The 16,647-nt window shown below is 42.8% G+C and overlaps 1 protein-coding gene across 3 annotated transcripts in view; it reads left to right on the forward strand.

Moving 5' to 3' along the window:
* CDHR1 (cadherin related family member 1) overlaps window positions 1–16,647 on the forward strand; it is a 73,056-nt gene that overhangs the window by 42,238 nt on the left and 14,171 nt on the right. For all 3 annotated transcript variants that reach the window (XM_054637540.2, XM_054637539.2, XM_077183309.1), the window contains 6 exons: window positions 738–881; window positions 3,214–3,292; window positions 6,128–6,228; window positions 7,961–8,164; window positions 11,180–11,332; window positions 15,401–15,565. In XM_054637540.2, the coding sequence (XP_054493515.2) occupies window positions 738–881; window positions 3,214–3,292; window positions 6,128–6,228; window positions 7,961–8,164; window positions 11,180–11,332; window positions 15,401–15,565 (846 nt within the window). The remainder of the gene's footprint in view (window positions 1–737; window positions 882–3,213; window positions 3,293–6,127; window positions 6,229–7,960; window positions 8,165–11,179; window positions 11,333–15,400; window positions 15,566–16,647) is intronic.

The following is a 16,647-nucleotide window of genomic DNA, read 5'->3' on the forward strand; positions in this document are numbered from 1 at the left end:
AAAAAAAATTGGAATTTTTAGAATTGATACTGCAGACATGTTGAACAATTCACACTCTTACACACCAGCATGACTACTGACCTACAGCTGGTGCTCTGAGACTGAGGGTGTTAAAAGCCTCTGAAATAGCAAGTTGTCTTCCTAATTGGCTCTGCTGTATCAGTGGTGCAGAGCTGGTTGTACCAAGTCCCCAGAGACTGCTTACACGGTGTGGCTGTCTCGCAGGTTTGGGCTGCACAGCTCCTCTGTGCTTGCACTTTATCACATTGGAGTTCCTGGGAGACTTTGAGCATGTACACTGTTTATTTCCTTCCAGAGATGCACTACCTTGCTACTGTGCACTGTCTTGTGTTCATGACAAGACTATAGGTAGGATGAAAAGTTGTAGACCTTGGTCACTAACTTTTGCATCAGTTTCTAGCATTCTTTTTTCCTGAAAAAGCCCTTGAATTCCCTATCCCTTCTCTAAAGATCATTTATGACTGCATATATTGGCTCAATCACTTTTAATATAAGAAATTACTTATGAGGCACTGCAAGCTGTCTTCCTAATCAGAGGGAGAGCAGGACAAATGGAAAAGAGAAGGGACTAGGGCAGCACAGATTAAATCTATATGTTCAGAGAGGGAAAAGATTCCTGGAACTGTGCTTCTGAAGGCTCATGAGGTCCATGCAATGCCTCAGCTGATTTGCAGACATGCTTCAGCAGAGGCATCTGACAATGACTTCTTTTCTAGGATGGTGGTGGGAAGCTCAGGGGAGACAACAAAGTCTTTTCAGCCACAACAACAGTTACTATCAACGTGGAGGATGTTCAGGACACCCCTCCAATGTTCATTGGGACTCCCTACTATGGATATGTCTATGAGGACACGCTTGCAGTAAGTTCTGGTTTCATCTATGGGAGAACAAGTACAGCCTTTCCCATCTTACTCAAGATGGCCCTAAGGTTTCTAGCACAGACTCTACTGGAAACAGCACCTAAACTCTGATTTGACTACTAGGTGAACTGAGCTGACCACATCTCACACTTGTTCTTCCTTATGTCTACTGCCAATTTGCCATGCAAAGCTTCCTGGTTTTTCCACTGAAGTCAAAAAAGATTCTGCCCATTTACATTGGTCTAAACCCAGACAGTGACTAAGAGCTCTTGTGTAGCTCAGACCTCCAGAGGCACTTGGCTGAAGGCTTAAGGAGGCTGCCAGTCACCTCACCTGAACACATCATGCTTAAAAGCCTTTGTGTGTCTGTTTGCTCTGTGGTCTCACAGTGCTTTCATTTTCAGGCTCAGATCAGTCTGCTACCAACAGTTGGTTGTACAAGGTCCAGACAGAATTTATGCCCAAATACTCCAGACTCTCTGTGTTGTCCCATGAACATCCCCTGGGGGAGAAGCAACCCTGACATCCCCAAAATGCAGGATGCTTTCTGCTCAGTGATGGCTGGTTAGGCAGGATGAGCCAGGAAGCCCTCTTAAGCCTAAACTCAACCAGATTATCAGTCAAGCAGGGACATAATTAGGAGAACCAGTCATTTTCAGCCACATGTTCTTGAAGCTGCAAACTAATGAATTTTCTCTATATCTAAATAGTGACATGATTGTGTATGGATCAGCTTTCACCCTGATCCATAAGATTTAATTAAAATTTTCATCATATATAGGACAAGAAATGGTATCTACCCATTAAATTACTCAACATTAGGCTGTTGATCAGTTTAGCAGTGTGATTGCACTCTGTTCATCTGACCTTCCCCTGAGTTTCAGAGAAGATTGTGACTTACCTTTCTGTCCAGAAATGTGCACTGCAGCCTGTGCATGACTATATACTGCAGTTCACTGCAGAGCCTGTTACATTTCAGCAGGGCAGAGAAGTAATGCTCATGTGCTTTGCAGGTGTTTAAAATGAATGATATTATGTATATTGATTTATTCTGCATAGTTACATATAGATCTTGAAATAACTATCAGGTGCACACAGGAGTTAGTGTTTACTATGGAAATGAGAATCAATAAATGTTAATTACATCCAGCTTGAGCTCATAACTTACACCATTATGATATAATGATGGAAGCACGAATCAGTCCTTCCCTGTGAGGGTTTTTGCCATTAGAATGAGCTCTACAGAGAAAGAGGCAAGAGCTGATTTTAGTGGTGTTTGTGCATTTGGTGTTAATTTTGTAAACTTGCTTCTTTTCTCCTTGGTGGAGTTGTCAGGATTTACAAGTACTCTGTCACCTTCAAAGGGACTGCGCTGCATTTTGCCCAGTAGGCAGATTTTATTGCTGCTTCCAGCATAAACGATAATAAACACAGTTCTGTATTTCCAGTTGCTTTAACAGAGCCTTGCTCTTGTTTGAAAAATTCACTCAAGGGTTGTCATGAAAATGTTCCTTGTTGCCATTTGTGATTCACTGACAGTTACTTCAATGTTCCCCAGTTCTGCAGCCTCAACAGGAACACTTTAGTGCAGAGGCCTGAATTGTACAGCTCATTGCCACTTGGTTGAGCATTTTAATGTGACACTCATCATCCCTCTGAGCTGATAGGAGCAGTCACATGAGCAAATGGTCTTCAGTACACAAATTCTGTACGTATGGCCCACGGCCACGTTACTTGTGCAGAAAGACAGACAGTGAAGGTTTAAGGGCAGTTAAATCACCATCATTTTCATCACAATTTTATGCCCTAGATGTTCTGTGGGCCAAGTTGCTCTGTGATCTCTGTTTGCTTCTACTGCCTGTCTGAACTTAATTAGGAAGGACCAAAGTGACCCAATAACTTCTTGGCAGCTGCCTGTGTCTCAGCACACTATGTGGCCATGGAACACAGAAGCCTACACAGAAGCAGCCAGAGGGAGCCTTGGTAATGCCCCAAACTAAAATTTGGGTTCCAGATTGGCTGCTCCAAATCCTCTCTCCACATCTGTGGCTCCAGGCAGGTGTCCCTGGCCACAGCTTCCAACCATTCCTGTGACCACCCAGCCCCCAGGGCAGAGGCACCCATGGCCATGCAGGGTCTGCAGCCATTTCACACCCAGAGCAGTGGGCACTGGCCCTTTTTGTGCTCCCCATATGGCACAAGCAAAAGTGCCCACTCTGCCCCCAGCACTTCACTGCAGAAACACTTGCAGGAGTTCAGTTCATTAATGTGCAGTTGCAATTGCACTGCTCTGATCTCGGCACACAGACTGTGATTTCCCCTTTCTCCCCAGGGCTCTGAGGTCCTTACTGTTGTTGCTCTTGATGGAGACAGAGGAAAGCCTAACAGTATTCATTACTGCATCGTGAATGGTGAGTAGGCTTGTCTTAGATGAAATTTGAAGGGCACTCAAAACTCCATCTGGCATTAAATTAGAACAGAATATGCTAGAGTTTGATAAACCTGAGACCAAATCTCATGAAATAATGTCAAATACCTCAAACAACTTCAGGGCCCTGTCTAGCAGAGAATAGCCAAGATTCATTTCAGTGAATTTCAGTATCTTCTTCACAGAACTGTGCTTGGAGCTGTTAATGTTGCTGATTTGTTAGGCATCAGTGGGCTGCTTGTCATTTCAGAAAGTGTAAAGGGAGATGCATTCACTCTTCTAAGTATCTCTATCACTTAATCTGCGAGGTGAGATCATTCATTGGAAGACCCAGACATGGCATTTGGAGGGATATTTTTATTAATACAGTGATAAAAGAGGCTAAACGGTCAAACCTCCGATTTTTTGGAATAAATTATATTTACCAGTGAAGAGACATTGGCTGTACACTGAAGTGGAAGAAAACAGATGTTATCAGAAGATTAATGCTTTCCATGAGCTATTCTGAGAGTGTCTGTCACACATCTTTTAATAGCATGAATGTGAAACTTAGTGAATTGGTGATTCATTAGGTGGTGAAGAGAACAGCTTAGAGCAACTAAACTCCAGGCTACAGCTTCAGGGATTATGAGTTTTATACACTCTCCCTTCCAAAACAAGGCTTCTGTAGCAACTGGGCACCCCAACTCACAGGTGTGAAAGATCCCAAAACTTCCTAAGAGAAATCTGAGGTGTTGTTGAAGAGCTATGGAATAAGTGCTTCATTGTGTTAAGTGATCTAAGCAGCCAGAACAGAGAGATACAGCTGAGTTTTTGTTGGTGTGGGATGAGACCCATGCTGAGGTTCCTTCTTAATGTGAGGAAATAAACAGGTAAAAGAAAGGTAGAAACATCAAGGAAAAGAGAATTGCAGAAGACAATGGATAGAAAATGAGAAAAGGTAAAAAGAAAGGTACAAAATGAGGAGCAAGAATAAGTGGGATGAAAATATACTAAACAAGGGAGAAATTAAATAAGGAGAACAAGTGAAGGCAGAAGAACCAGGGAAAATGTCAAAGGGAAGTAAGATTAATGAGAAAAGATACTGGATTGCCAAAGAAAATAGAGAAGGACCAAAAGGGTTCTCTGGGATAAAAATAAATGATAAGTGTTTAGGAAAGAGTGGGAAAGAAGATGGAAGGGGATAACAGATAAGTAGAACAAAATATAACTTAATGGAGAGCAAGCTTTTCTCATGCTCATTAACAAAGGGCTTTGTTTTTGTGAAAAAAGAGGGGAAGGGAATATGCTTTTAGTGCATAGAAAGTTGAAAAACAGAGAACAGAAGATTGCAACAGGTTTCTACTCCTGCACCTCAGACATTGGCATTATTTTTGACAAGCCATTATTCCGATAACTGCAGGCTGGGATGTTAAAGGACAAGAAAACACTTACAGCAAACAGGAAGTTGTTTGTTCTTAATAAGCCTGTCTTATCCCAGGAGTGTGGAATAATGATAGGAAATGCTCCAATCTTCTAAACATCTGGAGGAACACCAATACTGCTACATGTACTCCAGGTTACCAGTTTCCCTGGGATAACTAGACAACAACACAATGTATGGTGGTTTGAAACCACTATTGACTTAAGCTTCTTCTCAAGCAGAATGTATTTTGCAGGCCAATGTATCTTAATAATTGGGTATTGTGAGTCAATATCTGTTCAATGTTGTGTCTAGAGTGCTTTAATGAAGTTGCAGTTATTGTAGGTATTAGCAGAAGAGGATACTATCAGATGGTTTAAAAATCAGCATTGGAAATGAGTTTAAGAAAAATGCTGGGCTTTGGGGTCATCATCCTTTATTTCTGAAGCCTTGATCTCCTACATTTAAAGGGATTTCCTCTCTTTTCCTTTCAATGGTAGACTGCCACAAAGCACAGGATGTGGCCAATACTGTACATGAGGCAGCATCAGGGCTGCCCTTGCTGGGCACCAGCCTGCCCTTGGCTGTGATGTGAGATGGTTCCTGACATCCTGCTGAGACACTGCTGCCCCTCTGCAAGCTGGCATTTGCTTCAGCACAAACAGAGCAATCTCAATAAGCTGCTGCCTGGAACTGCTATTCTCTCCAGATCAATGGAACTTGTGTAGCAGTAGCAAAGTCAGCCTGCAGCCCTGTCCTGCCTCTGTCACACTCTGCCTCAGTTCAGAAACCTTGGGGTTTACCCCAGATACTCCAAAAAACCCTTTTTGTTCAGGGCAGCCTTGCAACAGGCTGAAAGCTTTTTTTTGACAACTCGGTGTTTAAGACCAGAAGACACTTCTCCTGAGATGCTGTCTGAGGGAAGTGACTGTACTTCTTTTTGACAGATTGTCAGACTTCTCACCTTAGCTGATATAAGTGAGAGAAATGTTCTTGTTTCTCAGAGACTTAATTAAGCATTTGCTAATTACAATGACAAATGTCTATTTTTGTCTAAACCAGCATATAAAGAAGGCAGCATAATAAAATTAATACCAAATTTGCATGCCTGGATGCTGAGGCTTGAGGGGAGCCCAAGCAGGATGAGAAGAGGAAAATGCTGACAATTGCCCATAAGGGAAGAACTCCACTGAGCTGTTCCTAGAGGAGGAAGCCCTTTTAGGCCCTCATCTGTGTTTTTGTCTCAGACCAGTTATAGAAATGCTTTGTTTTTGAAGAGTGGCTTCAGATCTACTGATACATATGGATACACATATGGACAAAGATGTGCTTAATGAAGTGTACAGTTGATTTGCCCATGCTTGTTCAAAGAAAGAAAGTGTGGCATGTAACCAGAGCATCTTGGTTTCATTGCAGGAAGTGAAGGTTCATTTGAAATCAGCAACACAACTGGAGCCATTTCTGTGATAAAAAGCCCAAATCAGCTCAAGAAAGAAGTGTATGAACTAAAAGTTAAGGTAGGTACTATGGCCACTTTAATACTATTAGTCTAAAATGCCATGATTGTCTAAAATTGTTCAATTTATAGCTGACTTTACCTGTTTCAGAAACTACCTCCCATATTTGAGCAAAGTGCCAGATAGTATAAAGCAGCTCTAATTGCTAATGTAGGGATATTATTGTTGGGATATTTAGTATCTCAAATTATTTCTTTCAAATAAAATCATCTTGTCCTAATTTCATCTCTGAGGCTAGAGAATCAGTGTCCTTTACAGTCCATAGATACCTGTTCTCTGTGTTTCCAGATTTTATTGCTAAACTGGGAATTAATATCTTGAAACCTCCATGTTATGAGATAGGTAACAGTCAAATCTATGATTAGTATTAGGACTGGGCCAGATCATGCAGTGTCATATCAGCATCCACTCCTGAGGCACTCTTCAGCCACACACAAACACGCGCTCACACCTTGATGAGCTAACACCTCAATGAGCCAGTACTCATGTGATAGGCTGTGTTATTTTAAGCAGTTTCTAAAGAAAAAGTGTTTAAAAATGCAGAATTAAATTGTGAAGACTGTATCAGTTTTCTCCAGCATGTTGGAATTGCACATTATTGTTGTGATAAGGACAATACTGACTTAAAGGCTGCTTTGAGGAATTGCACACTGCCAGAACCAGTGTGTAGCACCCCCAAGGGCATGTGCTTGCTCCTGGGCTCAAGCAGGGCAGGTACAGCTACAGCTACCTGAGAGAACAAGGATTCTCATGGGCTCAGTTAAACTCAGGCACCATTTCTTCCTCTATCAGCTCTGCTTCACTGCATTCTGCTACCACTCCCCAGATGCAGAATGGGTTAAAGCCTTGCAAGCTTTTCTGATCTCCTAATTATGTGTGTGGTGACCCAGAGCTCATGCAGGCTGTAAAAGCTGCTAGAGGAACCAAAAAGGTGTTATATTACCCAGCATATACAGTGACAGACACCTCAGTTGCCAGACTAGTGTCTTTGGAGAAAGTGCCTTTGGTTTTGAGCCCTTTGAGCAAAAAGGCATATTAGATATAGCTGTTGGGACAAAAATACCAGCCAGTTTCTGTCCTGGCATAAGAAATGTCTCAGGTTCAATCCAGTGAATCAGGCTGCATGTTGCGGTTGATGAAACCCAGACAGATTTGATCTCATGGTTCAGAAAAATACCTAGGTTTGCCTGTCTGCCTAAACTATATCCACCTTAAATTAAGCTCATCTAAACACCACAGCAGAATTTTGGAGACTAAATCTCAAAAAAAAAATAAACATGCACTATTTGATATTTGCCTAAATGCCACAAGTACAGTTTTTCTCACAGTTTTAAAGGCTGCAGTCCTTGCAGCAATGAGACAATGAACTGCCTGTGGTACCACAGCAAATTTAAACATTGTCTTCCTTTTCTATTCTATCAACACTTTAGGCAAGCAATTACCTTGCCTCTATTGGATTGCTTTTAGAGAACTGTTTTCATCCAGAGTGAGTTACTAAGATGACAAAATTAGAGGGAGAATCAACTGGGGCTCTACTGGGACTGGTTTATTACCATAATCTTCTAATCATCATAAACTTCAGTGTGAAATGGACTCAGGTTTTAGAGAAATATAAGCCTATGACTCTTCCTACAAGTTAGAGTGCTTTGTACATGTGGAAGAATACCTGAACATGAATCTGAAGAAGGAGAAAACTGCTTCATCATTCTTTTCTTCCTCTTGCCTGCTGCAGGCATCAGAAGTCAGTCAGGAAGGTGACATCTCCAAGCACACCTTTGCCATGGTGACCATACGGGTGGTGGACCTCAACAACCACCCACCAACCTTCTATGGAGAAAATGGGCCCCAGAACAGGTTTGAGCTGACCATGTACGAGCATCCCCCAGAGGGTGAAATCTTACGGGGATTGAAGATCACGGTCAATGATTCAGATCAGGTAAATGGAAACTAAGCAGACTTTCAGTTTTCCTGTCCTATTTTCCTAAAGACTAGAAAGAGCTCTCAGATGGAGAAATGTAATTTTAGAAACTCAGCTGTTTCACCTGCATTCCCTAAAAGCCTAGGACAGACAAAGCAGTGGTAGGGTCCAGTACCACAGAGAGACTGGATCCAGGAGTTCAGTTAGTCTGTCCTGTACTGTTATGCCAATGGGAAGGATGGTCCTAGACCTGCAGCCCAGGTCTTGTGGCAGCTGAAGTTGAACAATCCTTATGAACTTCCCTAACTGCTGGTTGTGTTCATTTGTTGCCAGTATATTGTCTGTGAACATACTCCCTTTGAAGATTTTCTTGGAGGTTCCAAGCCCTTTAGTAACTTCAGGTGCAATTACTGTCTGCATCTTCTTCTGGCCCTTATGTTACAGTCAGGGTCTGCAGTGCATGCTTTGATTAATCATTCCCACTGGAATGATATTTTTATGTACTCTTAAAAATTATGCCCTAGCCAAACGAACTCTTTTCAGATCAAGGAAAAGGAAAGAAGATTCCATCCATCTCAGCCTGCTGTCTAACTGACCTGTGATACCTGTAGGTGCTACGGCAGCATAGGGACCCCTAAGCTAAATACTGTATGAATGACATCCATCTGAGTTAGCCTCAGGTTAGGTAGTGACAAGAAGAAAGCTTGATGCATCTGACAATTGTATTACTATTGGAAAGAGCTCTCTTCTGTAACTGTGCTCAGTATTGTGCTGGTTTGATGGTATTGTATGTTATCAAACCCACTGGCTTCTTCCCTCTCCCTCCTGCTGCTCTGCAGCGAGCAGATAAATGACTGCTTTCAAAGCAGTGCTATGTCTATCCTGCTATTGTCATGGGGGATGGTGCTGCAGAAGGGGAGAAACAAAACCCATCTCTTCTCTTTAGAGACAAAATATATATCTAGGCTGACAAAATATTCAGGCTGCAAGTTAGGCTATAAAATAAGCAGAAAACACTGATAAATACACTGTATAGATTTCTCAAGAAGCTTCCTAGTATAGCGTAAGGCATCACTCTGGGGGGATGGGTGGCTTTTCTTCTAAGGCAGAGAATGCAATGTTTTCCCTTCTATCCAAGATGATTCTGTAGAGAAGAAAATTAAACATGTGTCTGTCTCTGCCACAGCTGCTAGAGACTCTTTGTTTTGGAGGAGTGGATGAAAAAAGTGAGGAGGAGGAGGAAGCTGTGGTTAAGGTCTGGTTTAGGCCTACAGATTGATGGAAATGCCATGCTTACTTGCAAGAAAATGATACAGAAATTTCTCTCCCAGACCTCTTCAGTGTGGCTTAGCACTCAGTGCTGCTGTTCCCTCAGTCATTCCTGTGTCCCATGACTGTCTGCTTGGAGGCATGCAGCAGCATGGCTGGCTCTGAGCAGATCTGGGCTCCACGGACATCAGTGGCAGAAATCATTCAGCTGTTGGAGGGAGGCAGTTCTCTCCCTGTCCCATGCCACCCTTCTAATCATGTACAGTCCCATGTGCCACACACTTTGTATGACTTTGTCTGACTGTATTGTCAGACTGTCCACTCTTCCCATCAGCACCATTTTCCATTGCCCAGCAGCTGTGGCTTTGTGTGTTTGGCTTCACCACCCAGCAAAAGAGAGCCCATTATCATCTTTGAAGCTGGGGAGTGGGTTTGTGTGACCAAACAACACACACCACTGAGTTTGGATCCAAGGTCATTCCGTTTCCATACTGCTGAATCCTTTTTCTCTTGACATGAGCTAGGGCTGCTCAAGAACTGCTCATAACAAGCTCTCCAGGGATACAGCTGAAAGTAAAGTTGTCCTGTTTGAAAGTTATTATTAGAAATTCATCATCTCAAGATTCATGCTACAGGCAGAGCGTGGCACCAGGCAGGCAGTGAATCTGGCTGTTTGTCACTGAGAAATTGGTGAAGCCAGAGAGTTTGGTGAGGTAGGCTCAGTTCATTTTCACATCTTTCCTCTAAGGCAGAAATATGAGGATCCCCCTTTCATCTTTTCTCTTACATGCTCCAGTTTGGTTTAAAAGAATTAGCCTGGCCAGCTGGCTCTGGCTCACTCTCCCTACTTGCATACAAGTGATGATAACCTTTTAGATACTGCTGCTTCCCATGTTCTCTCTGGCTAGAAGGTTTATCTGTGTAAGGGGATTTGCCTTCTCACTTCACCTGGAGCTGTCAAGTGTGTGTCAGATTTTGTCCTGTGCAAGTGGAGCTCCTCTCTCCTCACAAGTGCATCAACTTCAAAAAGATTTGGTGTTTGCACCTCTGGGCTAGCTTAATCCAATCAGTGCAAAATGTGATACTCCACCTCTGTTTGGAAATTGCCTGTCTTTGTGATTCTGCATCTTCATCATGAAGAACAACTCACACAGCATGTGAGTTATTAGGACACAGGCTGGACATGGGAAGTGTTCAAGGCCAGGCTGAATGGGGCTCTGAGCAACCTGGTCTAGTGGGAAGTGTCTGTGCCTGTGGAAAGGGAGTTGAAATGTGGTGATGTCAAATGTCCCTTTCAACCCAAACCATTCTGTGAGGCTGGGTTTGTGAGGTTTTGTTGTCCTTACTGGAGCAGCTCAGTTGCCTTTCCTTGGCAGGAAGCAGGAAGAGGCAGGATTTCTCTGCCAATGTGCACGTGGTGTCATCTCTGTCTAGCTCCCAGTATGTGGCACAAAACCCAAGGCTGCTTGCCACAAGACTCCTCTCTTAGCCAGGCCTGCTGCAGGGTTTTTCCATTATGACTGAAAGAATAACCAAGCCTGTCAATCTATTTTAAGAAAAGCTGTGTCTGTCTTGTGACTAGGGCTGGAGGGATTATACAACTAAGCTTCTTAGTGATCTCCTGCCCAGGGGATGGAGAGTAGAGGGGTCTCAGCAGGAAGGCTCGTTCTCATTTCATGTAGTTTGAAGAAACAGAGCAATCTAGGCTGTAAGAAACCTGACATTACTGAAAACAATCGATGTCATATCTGCTTTTATCAACAGGGAGCCAATGCTAAATTCAACCTCCGTCTTGTTGGACCTGGTGGCATCTTCCGAGTGGTTCCTCAAACTGTCCTGAATGAGGCTCAGGTTACAATAATAGTGGAAAATTCTGCTGCCATTGACTATGAAAGCTTCAAGGTGTTAACCTTCAAGGTACTTCTGCTTTCCAGGTCCTCTTTTTCAGTGTGTACAGTATGAGTATGATGGCTTTTGTATCTGATGTGATTTAGCTTCTTAATCCACCCAGACCTGTCTGATGCATTATCAGAGACATGATAGTCCATGTAAGGGAAACTCATTTCTGCCTCTGGTTCACCACCTTCACAAGGTTTAATGGATGCATCTGTGGACTGATTTAGTCCAGTCAGTGCAAAATGCTGATTTTTATGTCTCTCTAGAAACTGTACATGTTGGTGGCTCTGAATCATTCTAGACTGAACCCTCAGGGTGTTATTTCTGCACTCACAATGATACATTCACAGGATGAAATCCTAATTTCTCTGCAGCAAGAACTTTACCTACTTAGTGCTAAGTAATTTGATTCACGATCATGCTTTTGGATGTTGGCAGCCTGAAGACCCCAGCTGACTGGAAGATAATTCCCCAAAATTGCTCACTGCCTTTGTCAGAGTCTATCTATCTATGTGGCCATTTACAGGCTGACCTGAGGCTCACCCATGCTCTAAACCAGCCCTGCAAGAACCAGTTTAATCCAAAAGCTGGAACCTTGCATTATCACCTTCCCTGATGGATTCTTTGGCTCATCAACAAGATAATTAAGTAGCCTGGTTTTCTGTCAGCTGCCTCTGAAATTGAGTGTAGATGTTTCAGTTCTGACTGCAAAGAACTGCATAGACAATCCCTGTAATCATTTAAAAAACTGCCAAAACAATCTAGCTGAGAATTAACATATGCTAGTTTTGTAACATACAGAGAGGGGCACTTTTTGCACAGTCCAAAAGCCAAAATTCCACAATTTTGTTCTCCCCCTTGCTGTATGGTTTGCTTCGTGTCCTCAGCAAGTTTCACTTCAGTATGTTTCAGGCCTCTTCTTGTAATGTTCCTAAGCCATTTTGAGCTTTATAGGTTATAGATGCTACAAAAATATGAGGCATCATTACTGCATTAAAGTGGAAGATTCTGAAAGGGCCATAAAGTGCTACTGAAACTAATTATAACAAGCACACATTTATTCAGGTTAAACTACCAAAAGATCAGTAAAGGAGTTACACATGGCCTCCTCGTGAATGCCAATAGAAATCAAAGTAGTTAATGTGATTGCCATGAACACCAAAAGAATTAATTACCAGGAAAAAGGATATATATTTTTATAGCTTAAGCAGTTTTTTGGGTTTTTTTTTTTTAATTATTTCTACTGGAGAAAGACTTTCCAAAATTATTGCTACTGGAGACTATAAGACTTGGCTTAAAAAGTGCAGCCTTTTTCTGGATTCCAAATGGAGAAGGTGCAGATGGATGATATGGTAGCAATGTATGGCAGCAAATACTTTATAAAGATCTCATTGCTGGCTTCACTTTCCTGCAAAGTTCAAATCACTTCCTACCCAGTTTTAGTTGTCAGTGGAGTCATTCTGGTTAGAATTTTGGATGAAATATATTTCTATTTAATGTGGATCTCACAACAGCTTTGAGAGGTTATCTTCAGGGTTTTGGGTTTTTTTCTGTAAGCAGTGATCCCTCTCCTCTAGTTCATCTTTGAAGAGTAAAATGCCAGAGAGTAATTAAAGCTAATTTGTCTGGGAGATGCACTGAAAAACTTCCTGAAGCAAAGGCTGCTAGAGAAACCTATCTTCCATTTAGTGCTGGCTCTTAAATGTAGGTGGTAGTCAGGAGTTCCTTCATTTTCAGCTAAGAGCTCAAATGGGTTTCCCAAAGTATGGCAGCAGTGGTAATTCACATATCTCTGCAGTCCCTCTGCCACAGGGACCAGATATTGCTGTCCCACCTTGTTTTGGGCTGCCATGATTTGGGGGCAAACCTCCTGCCTCCATCTCCTTCAGCATCTTGCCTTGGCAGGAGCCTGGACATGCTGCAGACACTCACATCTACAGACTGGGACCAGGTGAGGCTGATTGTCTTCAGCTGCCAAAATCAAACTCTATTTCAAAAACTCACCTACCACTTTTAAGATTGCATGTCAGTTTGCTCTTCTGGCACCTAAGTATGAATTGTTTATATGTAGTCCTGTGAAGTAATAGTTTTACCCTTTTTTTTCTCTCTGCATGATACAGTACAGGTCTGCATAAGACACTGCAGGCAAGTGAGCTGACAAAATTTCCTCCCTGAAGGAAGATGTTGTGAGCATGTTGACATGGCAGGACTGTGACTGCTTAAAGGAGAGGGAATAAAAATGAGTGTAGAAAACATAGTAAAAATACTGAACTTTCATAAGTTGTATTAAGATGGGCTGATTGCTGCAGCAAAGATGTTATAATTTAGTAATAGCTCCATGTGCACAATCAGCACTAAGATTTTACCTCTGTACTGCTTTAGAAACTGAGATTTCTCATGAGGAGGTTTTTGCTGATGTCTGCATGGCTGTCCCTTCAAAAATTTCTTTGCTGCAACACCACCTGAGACTCCCAAACACAAAAGTTTGGGAGGTCACAGCAATGGAGTGACCAGGCTCCCCTTTTGGAGCAGCATTAATTAATTGCAAGCAATCCCTTGAGATTCATTTCTTCTCTTTATTACCAAACATTATAAATGTCCACACAGCAGACACAGCTCTAGGAGATGACACTGAGATAGCCTTTTCCCTGTCTACTTGAACAGCTCCCCACTTTCTGCTATTACCTGGAGGTGATACAAATTGTCCCAGTCTGGCAGAGCAGAGCCTTGAGCCCAGGGTGTCCCCCAGGCACTCGGGGGTGCCACTGCTGGGGAGCATCACTCCCCATGGTCCCTGCACAGGAAGGATCAGCTCCACAGCTCCCAGGGGAGCAGGGGATGCTGTAGCAGCCCTGCTGCTCCTGCCAAAGCTCCCTTAGGCACTCCCTCTTTGTGGGAGCTCCTGGGACATGTCCCCTAGCAATTAAAACCCCTGCAGCCAGATTTCTCAGCTGAGCCTCTTAGATCTCAGTTCATGTCCTGCCCAGTAGTCTATTCATGGTGTGCTGTCTTCTTAGAGCCCTCCTGCTTTGTGTTAACTGTGTCTCTGCCCAAGCATGAAAACCAAACATTAGACCATTGTTTTTGGTGTTAGCCATTCGGGCTCAGCCCCCACAGAGCCCAGGACTGATGGCCTAGCGCTGATCCTGTGTGATGCAGACACCTGGGACAGACCCTGGGAAGGTCCCAGTGGATCTCAGTATCCATTGTTGAAACTGCTCTTTCTTGCTGACAGAACCACCACAGACCACCTGAGCTTGCTGCTCTACCAGCTGAGGCATCCTACTGATGCTCCCCAAATCCAGCAGATTTTGCTCAGTAAGGAGCAGATAGATACAGTAAATACTCCGTTTACTCTATGTGATTGCCTGTCCTTTCAGATGAGCAGTTATAAGAATGAGTGATGTCAGAGAGCTCTGTTCTCCTCAGAGACAGTGAGGCAATTCAAAAGCCCTCATTTTATCTGATGAACTCCTAATCAGCGTGAGGCAATGAGGGTAGAAGTGCCATGAAGTCAGCAGTACAACTCTTCACAATCTTTGGGACATGGGATTCTACTGTATATGCCTGACCATCCAGCATTTGGGGTGGGAGTAATGCTGCTTCAAAACAACTGGTTCCCTCATCTTTTTACCCTGTTTGGTGCAGTTTATTGTTCCTGACTTCTTTCTTGATGAAGAACTTCCTCTGCAAAAGATCACAATTAAGTTTATGTGCTTATTCAAAATAATTCAGTGCTTCTGTTTCCCAAAGTTCTAGGAGCTGCCCAGGGATGACTGACAACTTCTGTTCTGGTTTTTGGATGTGTGTTGGTTAGTTATGACTAGTCACATCTGTCACATGAAGTCTAATATGAATGCACAGGGTTTGAAGGCCTCTCCCCAGTTTGACTGCCCATCCTCAAGCAAGCACATACAAACAAGCCAAGGCCACACACTGACCTGGCTCATCATCTCCCTGGTTCTGAGCTCTCTGAGCTGTCTGCTCCAACCAGACTAAAATGCACTGATGTGCCACAGATGGTGGAGGAAGCTCCTTTAAGAGAACTAATAGCTGCTTTGTAGTGATTTCTGGTTTTTCTCTTCTTAGCTTCTTGCAATAGAGGTGAACACACCGGAGAAATTCAGCTCGACAGCTGACGTGGTGATTCGCTTGCTGGACACCAATGACAATGTCCCCAAGTTCTCCTCTGACTACTACATTGCCAGGATCCCTGAGAACTCCCCAGGGGGCTCCAATGTAGTTGCTGTTACAGTAAGTTTCATTCACTTCTTAAGAAGTGTTCTCTTTTCAGGGTGTCTGTGGAAACAATTCAAGTACCTTAAAAATAGTGGACAGGGCAAATAGCAAATCTTACTCAACATTTGACTTCTGGACCAAACTCCAATTATTTTCCAGAATCAACCCAAAAAAATCACTTTGGGAAAAAATAAAGTTTTAGACAAATATTATTTAGAACAACGTGAGCCATCTGCTTTTAAGACAAATCACATGGCCCTTGAGTATTAAGAAAGCCTCAGCCAAATCAGTGTCCAGTGGGAAGATTCAGTTATGGCTAAGTGGAATTGGATTTACTGGATTTGCTTGCTTAAGTATGAGTAAAAAGAAAAGATGGCTGCTTAGTAGGTATTAGTCACCTCCTCTTGGGAGGAACCTGGCTGCTAAAGGATCATGAAACAGTTAATGAGGGCAAGAATATAAAATGAAAGTGCTTAGGACTGGGAAAAAAAGATCCCTATGGATGCATCTTCTCACAGTGGGAAAAATATGCCTATGGATTTTCCAGTATCTTGCATTTTCATACAAAGAAAGTTAGGGTATTACATGGGCCCTGAGTGCTGGAGGAGCATTTCCAGCTGCTTCTCTCTAATGCAACTGCTGAGATTGGAAACAGCCCTCATGTCACAAAGCCAAGAAAACTCCTGGCCACCTGGCCTTGGTGGGGGATGCAAGTCACCTTGCAGAGGCTGCACAGGTAAGGATGGTGGAGGCAGGTTGCCAGAGATCTCCAGCAGAAGCTGGCAACATGTAAGAAAGATGATTAAATAATCAGAATAATAAAGTGCTGAAGGCAAATTTTAGCAATGGAAGAATCAAAGAACTGAAATATAAACAATAGAGAAAAGGTTATTGCATGAAACTAATAGGAAATCTATTACAGACACTTAAACATAACTATCTTTGAGGTAAGAGGAGTAAAAAAATTCTAGGATGTGGACAGCAAAAAAAGAAGAGATTTAAAAAATGTTTGCAGAAGCAATAAAATTTCTGAGCCAAAGTGCACAGGAACGTGTAGCTGAAGGAGGCCATGTAAAGTTTAGTCATGTGCTGTCACT

This window comes from Agelaius phoeniceus, chromosome 9, assembly GCF_051311805.1.
Source record: "Agelaius phoeniceus isolate bAgePho1 chromosome 9, bAgePho1.hap1, whole genome shotgun sequence".
NCBI lineage: Eukaryota > Metazoa > Chordata > Aves > Passeriformes > Icteridae > Agelaius > Agelaius phoeniceus.